This window comes from Triturus cristatus, chromosome 12, assembly GCF_964204655.1.
Source record: "Triturus cristatus chromosome 12, aTriCri1.1, whole genome shotgun sequence".
In the NCBI taxonomy this organism is placed as follows: domain Eukaryota; kingdom Metazoa; phylum Chordata; class Amphibia; order Caudata; family Salamandridae; genus Triturus; species Triturus cristatus.
The window spans coordinates 793,513,480-793,529,118 of record NC_140595.1 but is presented as its reverse complement, the minus strand read 5'-3'; the positions used below and the strand labels follow the sequence as shown (position 1 = coordinate 793,529,118).

At 45.7% G+C, this 15,639-nt stretch overlaps 1 protein-coding gene across 2 annotated transcripts in view; it reads right to left on the bottom strand.

Annotated features, from left to right (window-relative positions):
* Nucleotides 1-1,234: 1,234 nt before the first annotated feature.
* Nucleotides 1,235-15,639, bottom strand: part of NEURL4 (neuralized E3 ubiquitin protein ligase 4) — a 277,509-nt gene continuing 263,104 nt past the window's right edge. For both annotated transcript variants that reach the window (XM_085638608.1, XM_085638609.1), the window contains exon 29: nucleotides 1,235-6,035. In XM_085638608.1, coding sequence (XP_085494734.1) covers nucleotides 5,831-6,035 — 205 coding nt within the window. In that variant the 3' untranslated portion in view covers nucleotides 1,235-5,830. The remainder of the gene's footprint in view (nucleotides 6,036-15,639) is intronic.

Sequence of the window (15,639 nt, the reverse complement as noted above, 5' to 3'; positions counted from 1 at the left end):
TATACAGAAAGTATGGACATTATCTACACACATTTCTCTTGTAGTAGTCTCTGTGACCCTAAATATAGTTTCTGATAACCAGAATTGAAAGAAGCGAGGCAAAACCTTTCCTCAATGCAAGCAAGATTGATACAATTCTAGAAAAGAAATTCGGCTAAATAAATAGCCAAAGATAAGGTACTGACAGTAGAACCCTAGTGTCTCACCCTCACTGGCAGGAGTTTGAGTCACTCAGTGATGTTGACAGACTGCAACAAATATACTGCTGCTTTAACCCCTTCGCTGCGGCGCGAATTCTGCCGCAGCGCTGGGGGGGGGGGGGGGGGGGGGGTTTGGGGGCAGCACGGTGGCGCTGTGCTCATGACGGAGCCACGCCGTCATGAGTCACGGGCGAGCTGTGCTCATGACGGCGTGGTTCCGTCACGACTCCGCCCACTCTCTAATTCGCCCGCACAGGCGGGGAATGAGAGCCGCGTGGGAGGAGCGGCCGCCAACGGCCGCTCCATGGCGGAACCACGCGGTCATGAGCACACGGCGCCCGTGGCTCATGACGGCGTGGTTCCGTCAAGAGCACACAAGGTGTTAATGTTGGGCGTACAAGTCCTCAGCTAATTACACAATGACTACTGAGGGGTTCTAGCCTGGCAGCCAATTATTCAAACATGCAAATCTAAGAAATAACAAACTGGAGGAACGATTTACACTAACACCAAATATTACCGTAACCATGTACCGAGCACACTCTACAACTAATCCTATCTCTAACTCCCAATCTATCTGAGAACCTAACACAGTAACATAAACACCAACCCTAAAAATGGTAGCAAAACTTACCTGAACACTCACCTATGGTTTTCAAAGCTAATATTTTTGTTAGCCCCGAAATGTTTGTCCCAGTAAAAGACATTGCCCACTTAGCACCCCAAATGCTAAACAAAACCCAAGGCATCAATGTTTATTCGACTATCAACATCCATCTGTCATTTAGCCCTGCTTGCGACACTGGGCATTTTCTAATGAGTCAAAAAGCAGAGACTACCACATTTTTACACTCATGCAGGCGAAATGTGAATCCCTTAATTATATTTAACTAAAGGTAGTCTGCAAATAAAATGAAAGGAAATATTTTGAAGAAAAACCATTTGCTGGAAGAAAATTTAGTTGCTTAACTGACCCTCACAATGCTTTATCCAACAGTTACCAAAATAAGCCCTATAGACAAAAGAAAAACAAATTTTATTATAAATCGGGGAGATTTATTTAACAGTCTGTACAATAAAGTCACTTTTTGTTTTACAAAACAATTTTTTTTAATAAATGATAAAGTGAAAAGCAGCTTATGAAACAGATGTAAACTCCCCAAAATTCACATTTCAACAAATTCACCCTTTTAATAAATAAGATGCAGCCATTGGCTGACCAGTGCGGGACTCATGAGGGGAGCAGAGAAGATTAAGTGCCAAGAAACAGGAGAGCGGTACCAAAAGAAAGGAGGGAGAGGTAGTGTGCACTGGGGTCCAACTCCCAAACTGGACAAATTAGGAGAATAATCTGCAGGCACCAAATGAGACACCACTTGTACTTGTCTGTTGAAAAATGTTTTGTGCCTCCCAGTGAAAGCAAAGACTCAAATTCTCTACCAAACTAGAGACTGCTTTTCACCTATGGGAAGCTGAATGGTATGTCAACAGCCCCGTCCTTCTCAAAGAAGCTGTACTTCTACACAAAGAAGGTTAAAAAATGGGGCAGTTAGTGCCTGAACTTTGAAAGTGCAGAAACAAATCAATGAAGACCACACCACCCTCTTCGATAGGAAAGTAGGGCTATTTTACCTCTGATACAAACCACAGATTAATCTAGTGTGGGAGGAACAGATCACAGCGTGAGAATTATATGTTTTTAATCATTGTGTGCGAGGAAAGATGAAGTTCTATAGCTTCACCACTGAAGAATGTTCAGCATGCACATTTCATGAACACCCCTTTCCAGGTCAGGAGATGCCTACAATTGGAGTAAAATGTTTAAAAAAATGCTGGCCTCACTAAATGCCTTTCACCACCTGCCTGCCTCTTCAGTACACCAACAACCACTTTGAAAAAGTTCTTCTTAAGGACCAAAAGGGAAAACTTGGCCAGGCTGAACACATTAAAGGCAAGGGTGGTGGCTGGGTAACAGGTCTCCACTAGCCACCCTTGCTATTCAGTGGCACAATACAACAACAATGTAACAGAAAGCAATACTGAGGGCCCCACTGGAGTTTGTTTTTAGGGCCTAAATGGCTTTGCCTGTTTAATGTAAACATGCAAAGCTGTTCTTACATCCATATCTGAGATATTAGTTCAAAACTGGTGGAAGCCAACGGTGAACACTGGCAATCTGATTCAGATAAAAGCAGCAGATGAGGTTTAATTATAAATGCAGATTATTATTAAGGACAACTTTACCTGGAGAAGTCTCAACCTAATATGGATCAGTTCAGACATTCAATGAAGACAATATCTTAAAAGTTTGAGAATGAAACGCTCCAAGGCAGTAACATCATTCTCCAGACAAAAGGTACGCTCCTAAGAAAGGATTAATCGTGCTCCTTCCATGAAACTCTTAAATAAACTGAAATTACCTGTGCCCCCATGCCACAGAGAACCTGACAACTGGGAAGATTAAATCATAGAAAATAACTGAAAACAGATGACCTTTGCACTTTAATCTGTCTGGTAGATTGTGCCACAAACTCCTGAAAATGGCCGATTAGAAAGAAAAAGTATTGCACAGACATGGGCAGTAGGGTGGTGCCCCAGTAAACGCTTGGACAGTTACATTTCTACTCATATTATAGCCTATAGAAGCTTGCATTGAGGTGTTAGGATTTTTTGAGTGAGGCACACATGTTCTCTGGGTGAAGTGCTTTAGATCTGATGTTGGGAGGATGCTTGAGGTTCCAATGTGAGCACATACGAGGGATCATTCTGTGAGGACAGTCTAGTGTTCGTTTTGTGAAGATGAAGGCCCAGGTTCTCTGTTCGAGCATGAAACACTTGTGATCACTTTGTGAAGCTTGGAAAAATGAGCTACTATGGCATGAGGCTAGAGTGGTTTGTGGGAAAGCAAAGAATGCTTGAAAAAGTAATGCCTAGGCTAGCCTTTTGGACAACATAATGTTCACTGCCTGAATATAGGAAGGGTGAGGGAGGCGAGAAGGAAAAGGGTACGAATGTTTGTAAGCGTGTGTGTGTTGTTGCTGACAACACTTGAACTACATGCATGATGGTTTCCCGTGGGAGAATATGAAAGATTAGCGTTACATATGTAACTGTGCTATGTTCTGAGTGACAGTGAGAAACTCAGAATTGAGCTGTGTGACACCCCTTCACTACCAGGATTGTCTTACACTCCCAGAAATGAGACAATTGGGTTCTTCAGTCATGAAGAGGTGGTTAGGTGCCAAAGTTCATGATCTTTGTGTGATGAGACTTAGACTCCTGGAGTGACAGCAAAAAAGAGGAAAGAAAGGCTAGCTAAGTCAAGATGAACAATGAGGTAATCACACTCTCTAAAAGACCCGAAGTTGGGGCATACAGAGAAACTGAGCTTAATTCTAAAATGTCAACAGGTAGTGCACCATCAGTCCAATAACAACTGTTAAGCAAGAAAACCACTACACACTTCTGAGGAAACACAAGTTCCCATTACAGATATGAGTCACCTCAACGAGCAGTGGAATGCGATATGCAGCCCAGAGCCCAATTTGCCTCATGTGTGCACCCAGGAATGTTTCAGTTTCCTGTTCTGCTAGGATGACCCTTTGGAGTGGGTCATCCTATAGCACCCCATTTATCTTGCGAGTAGGCTAGCCTAACATGCCCTCTACCTCAGTTGTGCAATACTCCTCTATCTTGTGGTGGAAAGTTAGACTTTGCCCTAGGACCTTGGGATAATGCTTCTGTGATTGTCTCAGGGCATATGAGTTCCATCTTCCTCTGGGTTATAGTTACTCTGGGCCCCCTTTTGCATCAGGCATTCACTATAATGTAATAGCAGTTTACCCTACTTCTGATATGTATTAGAACAGAATTTATTTTGATCCAGGTATAACACAGCCCAGATTTTTGAACTCCATCACATGTGCAATATTCCGTTTAGTTTTGTGTGTTTGGTGTGCAGTATCCCAGTGATCTCCTCTGTAACTTAGGAAGTCAATAACACTGAGTGCCTGTGATGTGCTGTGGCAACAAAAGGATGCTGTGAGAAGTGATGAATCCAGATGAAGTTCTTTCAAATCCTCGCTTAGAAATTCAGACAACAGCAGGCCCCTCAGTTCTCATCCAACTGTATTGTGCTCAAGGTAAAAAAAACATAAAGTGCTGAAAAAAAGTTTGACTGAAAATCTTCAACTAAAAATCACACAGGTCACACAGCCTGGCACAGACCCTTACAACACTACCAGACTCAAGCATACCCTAAAATGTAAACCCTGATACACATAAAATTACTTAGGGTTACAAAGTGGTCTACACCTCCATTGAGGTCTAGGCAGCTTTGTCGCCGTGAGTTATTTTATATATGTGTGTGTGTACATAAACACACACACGTGTAAACATACACACAACACACTCCCTTAAAATACACTCAAACTGCGCACTCCCATATACAGACAAGATGAGCAAACAATATAGACAATCACTGCACCCCTATGCAGACAATCCATGCCACTATGCACAGATACATTTGTGCACAAAGTGTTTTCTTAAATGTGTAGCAAAATGTCACACTTATTAAGGCAACAATGGCTGTGTACCGCATACAACCAAAAACCCAATCAGTCCCTTCCACATGCACATACATTCCTCTATACATGAATTCCATACACTCCCAAACCATGTGCACAAAGCACTACCCTCAATACATGTTACTACACATGTACACAACACTCTACATTAAACAGGCACAGGAGATCTCTGATAAATGCACACCACACACATCCCTTCACATGAAGCAAACATGCAGCAAAACAGGAACATAGCCTGCTCTCAGCTGGTAAAAAAAAAAACATTAGGAGAAAGACCAGGCCCAAGAACAAATTATCATTACTGTGTCCTCCAGTACCCTTTCACCCATGTCCCTTTTCACCCAAGTCCACCCTGCTCCCAGGGTGAAGCATATGGATTGATGTTATCCTTGGCGCCCAACACATTCCTCCTGTTGTGTACTGAACCCCGAACTTATAGTTTCTTCAGCAAAGCACTTCCAGATAGTGTCATCCCAGTCATCTTTCCAGATACACAGGGACAGTGACTGCTCAGACAAACATTATGGAAAAGGGTATCTAGTGTTCAGTCACAATGGATTTTCTGTTGTTTCTCTGTACACAAGTATACGTCTTTGGCCACTGCTTGATTTGCAGGAGGAATAGTACTTGCTCCCCCCCATTAGCAGACACATTCTTGGCATCAAGAGTCCAAAGCAATTAATGGTTAGTTCTTTTGGCGGGCTCCTCCGCTCCCTCCATTGTGCAAATATATCCCCGCCACTAATCCAACATCCACAACGGAAAGGCCTTAAAATGCTGAACGACACATTCCTGCTTAAGAGCTTTGCTCCTCTACATCCCCCTGATAAAATTCAAAGCGACCAGGTGGTTGTAAATCGTGCGTTATGAGCTCGGTTCATGGTCTCAGCAGACTGAAATCTGTGCTTCAATCGGATGTCTTCGCCAACAATCGCTGTCTCCTTCAGTCACCCGTCGGTCCCCCAAGTCAGTCTAGTTCTGGGAGACATTATAATTAAGTGTTTTCACCCCCTTTTGTTCCTACAACTTCCAGTCTTCCATCAATTACTCCAAGTGGACCAGTAATCCATAAAGCACAACAGCCCCCTTCTCCTTGGTGACCCAGTCAAGTTCACTGCTGCTGAAACGTGGGTCCACCGGCTCTGTGGCACTGACAGTCTGAGGCCCCACCTTGTAGGAACCTGGCTTCACACACACCTGAAGGGCAACCTGTGCCATGTGCTGCCGGTGAGATTTTGGGTCCTTGAAGCTGTTGAGTAGAAAGGACAAAATTAGTCACTGTATACGGGAACAAAATTAACTTTATAATAAATCTGTTAAAATTAACCCATAGCCTTAGTTCCATTAACAATCTGTGAACAGAACCATAAACTGTTTCTTCTGTTACAGCTTTGTGCGCATGGTAACAGGCAAACCCAATGTGCATCGTACACAAGCATACCTCTTTCCCCTCTATTGTTAGGGTACCCATTGCAAGGTTCCGCTTCATAAAACAAACCAAATGCTGCTTTTTTTTGTTTGATGACTGAGGGCCAATGGAAAGCTAAGAATGGATTCCATCAAGGCAAAAACGCTAATGCACTGGAAATTAGAAGTCACAACTTGGGAACAAACATGCAGCGAATCCTAACCACTAGGCCTCATGAAACAGTTATATGTTTATGTGGCACATTAGAACTGAAGTGGTCTGATGTGCAGGGGAGAAATTACTATGCAATAAACCTTTTAAGAAAGAAGCGTAAAGATGTATCGAAAGACACTATACATTAGTCTGGAGATAAACAGGTGGACACAGATGCACTAAGCTCATCAAAAGTAACTTGACAATCTGCCCTGTTCAGTTGGGCCCAAGGGCTGTGACGTAGGTCTTTTATGTGTCACCTAGAAGCAGATTCAGCATGATGTCTAGGGAAGTATACCCCAAGCAAGTGAGAAGACTGATATTCTTTGTGAAGGCCCAATAACAGATCTTTAGCTGCTTGGTAGCTTGCACATGGACTGTGTTTCAATGGGAGACTTCCAAGCAGCCACCAGGTTCCGAGGAGAGAGACCTAGAGAGAAGCATAGGCTAGCTGAGCATGATAGGGAGGGGGTGCAAGTCTCTCCCCTCTAGTGTAAAAGTTGCAATTCGGGAGACAAAATATCTTGTTTCTGAAGAAAGTGACTAGTTTCTGAGAACCAGAAACTGAGCCCAGACTGGAATCACCACAGAACTGACAACGGAATAGACCCTTGCCTTTAGGGAGCTCAGAATAAACTGGGTTGGAAAGGCTTACTGTCCTTTTTAATCCAACATCAACCCAACCACCAAGGGACCCAGACAGCTTTTCCTCCAGGAGGCATCTTGAGGTGAGACACAGTCATCAAGGTCAGGTAAGCCGAAATGAAGATGAAGTCGAGATGTTGAGTTACTTGCAGTGCTTACTTTGAGTCTGTGGTTGCCAGTGGGGGTATACCTGGACTTTTTTTTTTTTATTGGGGACTGGCATTTATTTTTTCTCACTCGTCTGGCTGAGAGCAAGATAGGGAAAACAAACAAAGAGGAAAGAAGGCTATGCAGTCCTCCCCTCCCACAAACACGAAAAAGGTATAAACGTGGCACTGTAGACACAGCCCTCAGATCACTACTGGACTGGAAAGTAGACACAAGAACTGCCCTGCTGCAAAAGAGACTGCATCAAAGACTGGACAGCAACTGCTGCACCTGAGGGAACGGAAAAGAGTACTGTGCCGGTTGTGTCCACTTGTGGAAAAGCACTGTATGTGTGCCAGGAGTGACTCTGAGGGCTAGTTGGCTAGCCTCCTGTTAAGCTTAAGGACCCCCAAACGCTAAGGAAACCTGCGCCCCTCGAGAACAGAACACCTGACCCTCACTGGATGCCGAAGTGTCTGCTGGGAGACTGAGCCTTGACTTTCCAGAGGTGTGTTCAAGTCCTCAGTATCCATAGCTGAATTGGACCCTGGTCCCCAGAAAGAAAGATCGGTTTAACTGGGAGCCCAGTTGATCAGTGGCAAATAGACCAGCACTTGACTCCATTGCTGCATCGTGGGAGATAGAGTCCTAAGCCCCGGAGACTACCCTCGAGGCTTATGGATACCAAGGTAGCACCAGGAACACTCACAGCATCTCTTCAGCATCCTGTATTCCCAACATCAGGACCACTTCTTTGCTGGACCGCGTTAAAGGAGAAAGTGCACTGAGGACCCTGTGACTACTGGCTCCCAGGACCTAAGTGGTACCTATATCTGTCTCTGAAGCCGTGTGGCACTTATGAAATAAGATTGCCAGTTGTTCTGGCCTCTTGGCTAAGAACCTGCTAAACAGATTACAACAATTTATTGGATTTAAAAAAAATGTACTTACCGTTGAAAAATCAGCCCTCTGTTTTCCCTCAATAGATTTGCATGGAAATTCCTCTTTTTGCATAGTCATCCCCAAGTTTTTGGACTAATGCTTTTGGTTTTTCGACACAGAGTACACTGAGGCCGGTCAACCAGACCTCTGTGCAAGTGTCCTTACCAGTAAACTGGTATGTTGAATTGTCTCATACCCAATTGGCTAAGCTAACTTGGTTGGTTCCTAGTAAATGGCATCTAGGGTACCAAAAGGATGTAAGTTTGGGGGTCACCCCAAGGCCTGCAGCACTAGTTGCACCACCATGGGTGTGCCATGAGTAAAACAAAACTCCCAGCCCGCCATTTGCAGGCTGAAGAGCAGTTTGAACTGCTGAGCTGACTTTACATTTTCAAGCAATGGCAAAGCCATACATCCCCCTGGTATATGTGTAAATCACCCCTATGGCAGGCCTATTGAGTCCTAAGGCATGGTGCCACATATTCCTCGGGCAGGACATGTAATTTGACATGTTCTCGTAATGAAAAAGCAAGACTCGTTTTTACTATGGAAAATCTTGATGACCCAATTAGCAAGGGCAGTTCCATGTGGACCACTCAGCTGTGCTAACTCTGGAACAGTGCGACGAAAGTGGGTCATCCAAGGTATCATCGAGACAGCTTTCTACCCTCCTAGGGAAATGTGCCAACTACTTCCAGGAAAGGATACAATAAAGGCCTGCTCTGGAAGAAGGTGTTACCTGCCTCCTGCAGGAAGCCGCATGGGCGTTGGCCCAAAACACAGGCTTCAAATGAGATGCTGCCTTTGAAGGGCAACTGGGTAGCACTGGGAAGAGGGGCTGCTCTACTGTTCAGGCCATCAAGCTGGCACTAGGGACAGGAGAGGGGAAACCAGTTGCCAAACGGGTTTTCCAGGGGCATGTATCCTTGGTAGCCACACCTCTGGGTTGGGCTAGGGAGCTCTTGATGCTGAGAGGTGGGTTCTGCAATGATAGGAGTAGGCACAAACGTGCATCCTGGGAAAGCCAGGTAACACACTTCTCAGGAAGTGGTCCTCATGAAGGAGGGGACCTAGTATCCACTGGCTATCAACCGCACTGCACCACAAGGGAATTTTCTGACCATAAATAGGGCACTCCTGGCACCCAAAACTCTGATCTCGACTCGACTGGAAGAAGGAAGGAACAAAGAAGGACTGCACTGCTGCACCGTGGAATTGGCAAAGAGCAGCTGCACCTGCTGACCCTGGTGGCTAGCAAAAAAGAGCAACTGCCTGCTGTATCCTGCTCATGAAGAAGTTGCATCCGGAGCCCAGCTAAAGCAAAGAGACTCAAGGGATCAGTTGGCTGACCTCCTCTTCCCTGCACAATGTTGAGAACCCTGCTGGGCCAAGTTAGTAGCCCAGAACTTTCACATCGCAGTCAACCGGAGCTGTGCAGCTCTAGAGACCAGGACCCGACACTCAAAGTTGCACCTGAATTCTCTGAGCCTGAGAAAGTCGGAGTGCAGCTTGGTCACCCAGAGGAATTCAAGACAGACTGACTGTCCAGGCAGTCTTGTTTTGTGAATGTGTGCAGGGATGTCCACGTCGCTGCCTGACAGATGACGCAGTGGTCGCAGCCTTGACTCTGGTAGAGTGAGCCTGCAAGTCCTCAGTGGGCTGTTTCTTGGCCAGTGAAAAGCAGATCTTTATACACAAGCCAATCCATCGAGAAATAGTTATTTTCTGTACAGCTTTCCCTTTTTTATGCTCCCACATAACAACGAAGAGTTGATCGTCCACCTCAAATTCTTTTGTGCACTATTTTTGGGTCCAGGCAGTGGAGTTTCTCCTTTTCTTTGGAGTGATGAGGAGCAGCAAAGTAGGTAGACGGGGTGATGTTCTGGCTTACATGGAAAGGAGTGACACCCTTTGGCAGGAAATAGGCATGTGTCTGGAGGACCAGTTTGTCTGGGTAAAAGGTGGTATAAGGAGGGTGTGTAGAGAGCACTTGAAGTTCACAGACCCTCCAGGCTGAAGTTATGGTCACTGAAAGGGCAGTTTTGATGGCGAACAGCCTGATAGGTCAATTATGTAGAGACTTAAATAGGGTGCACATGAGAAAGATAAGGGCCAGGTTCAGGTTCCACTGAGGCATTAAAGATTAGGAGAAAACATATGCTGTAGACCTTTAAGGAACCTAGCCATAACCACTGACTTTGAGAGAGAAGGTTGGTCCAGCAACCGCATAAACGACGAAGCGGCAGACAGGTAACCCATAACTGTGCCCAAAGCAGAGCCCTGCTGGGCGAAGGCCAGTGAAACAAAAGAACTTGTGATCGAGATGAAGACAAGGGTTGACACCTTGAGAGGCACACCAGGATACAAACTTTTCCCAATGGCAGGTATATACCGCTTTGGTGGGATGGATGCCAGGCTGCCACAGTAACATTACAGACTTTGAGAGGAAGGTCAAAAATAGTCAACAGTTGCTGCTCAATCTCCACGCATGGAGGGGGCGCAGGTTCAGGTATAGGATCCTGCCATGTGGCTGCAATAAGATTCCCAGGAAGAGGCAGCCTCACCAGAGGACTGATGGTCATGCTCAACAGCTCGGGATACCAGAACCTTGGTGCCCAATCTGGAGCCACAAGAAAGACTTGTGCCCAGTCGTTCATAATCTTCTTGACGACTCTGGGAAGAAGTGGTATTGGCGGAAAGGTGTACAAGAGACAGGAGTTCCACTCGAGATGAACAGCCTCTCTGAGCGAGAGCCAGCTTGGAAACTCCAGCATGCAGAATTGCTGACACTCTTGGCGGTGGCAAACAGATCTAACCAAGGCTCTCCCCACTGCAGAATGAGTAAATGGATCAGCTCCGGGTGGAGACACCTTGAGCTGAGTTCGTCCACCCTGGCGTTCAGAGAGTCCACCAGATGTTGAACCACCAGGGAAACACCATGACGTTCCAGCCATGTCCAGATGTGCACGCCATCTTCACACAGGGTTCACAACCTCACCCTGACTGGTTTGTTGCAGTACCACATGGTGGTGCACTTTTACATGTTCCAGCAGTAAAAACCCTAAATTGTCGTTTTTACTATGGAAAAGCTAGTATCCCCACTGGCAAATACAGAGTTACAGGCTGGCACCCCAGCCCTGCTAACTTCTGAATGGGAATTCTAAGGTTGGTATTGTTTGGTACCAAAAGTAGAAGTGCATTAAATCCAATTTAATGGTTAAATCGAATTTAATGTCACTGGTGGGTAAATGGCAACTTTAGAAGTTGCCACTTTAATTGCTAAGTTTTCCAGCGTCCATTTACTGATGAACAAAGGGACTGTCCTGCAGACAGCTGTCTGCCCTCTTGGGGGAGACATGCTAACGACTCCCAGGAAAGGACACAATAGGGGCCTGCACGGGAAAGAGGGGTTACCTTCCTCCTGCAGGAAGCCACACCGGTGTTGGCCCAAAAAGGCACACTTCAAAAGAGAAGCCGCCCTTTGAAGGGCAGATGGATAACACTTGGGCTGACGGGCTCTCTGTTATTTAGGCAGAATGGGGTATGAGAGCAAAAGCCAGTTGTCAAACCGTTTTTTCCAGGGTCATGTAGCCGCTTGGCAGCCACACATCTGGAGGTGGGTTAGGCAGCTCAGCGTGTTAAGAGAAGGTTTTGCATGTTGGGAGTGGCCAGAATAGAGCATCCTGGGATAGCCAGATGCCACAGTTCCTACTAAGTGGTCATCAGGAGAGAGGGAACCTGATAGCGTATTGGCGACCAACCGCATCCTACACTCAGTGCATTTTCTGAAGATAAATAGGGCACCCCTGGCACCCAGATCCTGAACGACTTGGAAGAAGGACCGAAGGAGTACTGCCCTGTTGCCAGAGAGACCAGCAAAGATAGGCTGCATGACTACGACTGCACCTGCTGGCCAGCATAGAGAGGGTCTGTGCCTGCCATGTTCTGCTCAAGGATAAGCTGTCTCCAGGGCACAGCCAAACTAAGAGAACTCCAAGGGCCAGCTGACAAGCTTCCTGTTCGCAGCTCAGGGACACAACAACTGATGAAACCTGCTAGGGTAAGTTGGTAGCCCAAACTCTTCCAGCCGCCACCACCACTGCTGCCATAGAGCACCGAGAACCAAGACCAGACGCACAAAAGTTGCACCCAAGTACGCTGAGCCTTTAAGTGCTGTTGGAGAGTTGCTAGGACCCTTAGAAGGGAAGTTATTGACCCAGGAAGGATTGGCCTGTGACCGTGGCAACAGGCAACTGGCAGGTCAGTGCGACTGGACTTCAGCCAAACCGGACAGGATTTTGTGGGACGTCAACCCTGCAACCACGACCCCCTCACCATCTTCGTGGACCGAGAAATCCCTGCCGGAAGACCCTGTTGACCGCGTCACATCCACAAAATCCTTGGACCATCTTCAGCATCCTTCATCCCTTGCATCATGACCACTCCATAGGAATCCATTGCAACGTGGATAAAGTGCCTAAAACAGCTGAAGGACCGTTTCTCCTGGGAAGGCACCTGTCCTGGAGGACCTTGCTGGTCACCCTGACTAGCTCCCGTTGGAGTTGGTCACCCTAAGTACTTCTAACTGACTTCATCGACACTTACCTAAGTTTTTAAGCGTCCAATATGTTGACTTGGCCAAGGCTTGCTCACCGTTGAGTGAAATTGATTTTGTTTATTATTGATTGTAAAGTCAATATGTCCCAAAACCTCCAGTTAATCTTTTTTGTTTTAGTCCCTAAATTCTTATAAAAAGACAGTATTTTTTTATAAATCGGAGTCAGATTTCCTGAGTGTTGTGTCAATTTATTCTTCAATTGTTTTGGCGCTATTTAAATGCTTTACACTTGTTCCTGCGTATGAGCATTGCTGCTCAGAGCCATAGGTGCCGAGAGTTCAGCAGAGGGTTTTACAGATGTAACCTATTAGACCTAAAGGGGCTTGTAAGTGCATTACACAGTGAAGTTGCCTAACCATACCATATAATACACCCAATTTCCTCACAGGAGGGAGTAGCCCCTTTAATCTATCTGGAGTACCCAACGGTCTGATTTTACTAACCACCATTGGGGGAGGTGATAGCATATCCTGCTTCCAAAAGGGTGCCCATGATGGTCTGAAGGTGGACTAAAGAGGCTTGGAGGCAATGGCTACCGGGGGGCGGTGGACCCACCTCACCGGTGGCCACCTGTCCCACGTGGTTGCTTGGACCGGCACCCTCAGCCACGATAAAACTGGGAAGCCTGCTAACCTTCCTGGCTGGGAGGGTATGGGCACGGATGGAGACCCCTTCGTAGTCACAAAAGGGGCAGAAGGTGGATTGAGGTGGACGTGGGACCATAGACAAGCCCAAAGACCTGGCCGTAGCTCTGCTGTCCTTGAAGCATGCCAGTGATGAATCCACCTTGTCTACCAATAGGTGAGAGCCATCAAAGCGCAGGTCCATGAGGGAAGCCTGGGCATTCTGTGAAAAACACAGATGTTCTCAGCCAGGCCTGGCACTGCATGACCACCAATGATGAAATTGCACTGCCTAGCAAGTCAGTTGTGTCAAGTTCACATCTGATGGAGAAGAAAATAAGTTACTTACCTGTAACTGCGGTTATCCAGTATTGGTATCTTTCATAGATTCACATGTTTGAATCATTCCCCGTCGTCGAGATGGGAGTCCCAGGGTAAAATAATCAAGCAGTGCGTAACAAATTTCATAGGCTATAATGGCCCTAAGCCATCTTATAAGTAGCCTATCTATGCCCTTTTCAAAAAAAGGACATAATTTTGGAACACAGCCAATCAGCTGCCAGCACCCTCTAGAACACTCAGCAGAGGCAGATTCCCTCAGATTTTCTAAGCACAAGTGGGAAGTAAGAATCCAAAAAACGAAAGAGAGAAGCCTCTACTTTCTGCAATGTGAATCTATGAAAGATACCAATACCGGATAACTGCAGTTACAGGTAAGTAACTTATTTTCTTATCCAGTACTGGGGTATCTTTCATAGAGTCACATGGCTGAATCAGAATAGCAATCAGTACCCAAAATTGTACTGTCGTTAGTGGAAGGGGGGGGGGGGGGGCGGGGAGAGAGGTGCAATTCATAAATCACACAAGTTATTCAAATATAACAGTGACATTTGAAATCATGCACATACCCTTTCAATTTTAGACAGCTTTTAAAAACACGTTTACAAACAAAACTAGAAGTCTTAACATTCCGCTATATTCAGGACGCATCCAATGAAGTGTTTACTAAAACAAATAATAGAACAATTAGGTCACACTTCAATTTCTAGAATTATCAAAAAAGAATTAACATTACCAAAAGATAGTAAGGAAAGCTATGTAGCTTTAATAAAATATAAAATTCCTTCTTTTCTAGAAAAGAAGCCCACCTTAATTGAAGAGATGATGCAGTAACGCTATGCCCACAGCCGCATCTTCACATTGCGTAGAATGCAGACAGTAGTGCTGTGTAACAGTGTGGACACTGTTCCATGCCACAGCACAGCAAATCTTTTCTAGTGTTACTCCAGCAAACAGAGCTGCGAATGTGGACACTGCCCTGGTGGAGTATGCCTTAGTTGTTCGTGTTAATGGCTTGTTCGCCTTGTCATGGCAGAATTGTATCGCTGAGGAGACCCAAATGGCAACAGAAGCTTTTGGTACTACTGTTCCTTCTCTGACCTGTCCGTAAGCCACCAGTAGTTGATCAGGCTTTATGTCCTTTGTCTTATGCAGGTAGAATTTTAAACATCTTTTAACATCCATCGTGTGTAATGCTTGCTCTGCTGGACTAGATGGATTTTGAAAAAAAGACTGACGTATTAACTGGTTTGTTGAGGTGGAACTGCGTCGGAATTTTGGAATAAAAGCCGGGTTCGTTCGCAGAGCCACAGAGTTATCAGCAAAATGAATAAATGGTTCCTTGATTGTAAAAGCTTGGATTTCGCTAATCCTCCTCGCAGAAGTGAGAACCAGTAGGAGGGCTACCGTCCAAGTGTGAAACTTTATGTCAGCTTTGTGAATAGGTTCAAACGGCTGCCTCAGTTGTGAGCGGACCAAGTTGAGCTTCCATTCTAGAGCTGGTGCACGCACTGATGGAAAGGTGCGGAAAAGGCCCCTCATGAATTGCTTTACAAGACTAGAAGCAAAGAGAGTGGGAAATTGAGGAGATCTCCTGTAACGGAAATCGCAGCAAGGTGAACCTTCACCAAAGAGAAAGTGAGACCTGACTTTGCCAAAGAGAGGAGATATGGCAAAATCTGTTCTGGAGGCGCTTGAAGTTGTTTTGTTGGCACCAGAAGCAGATCCTTTTCCTTTTAATGCGGTACGTTTTGTTCGTGCTCTCTGCTCTGGATTTCGCAATAATCTCTCTGCATTCCTGTGATATATTTAGGTACTTGAACTCTAGGAACTCAGGAGCCATGCATGCAAATGAAACAACTCCGGGTCTTGGTGACGAACTTGGCCCTTGTCCCTGGTCAGAAGAGATGGAGATGGT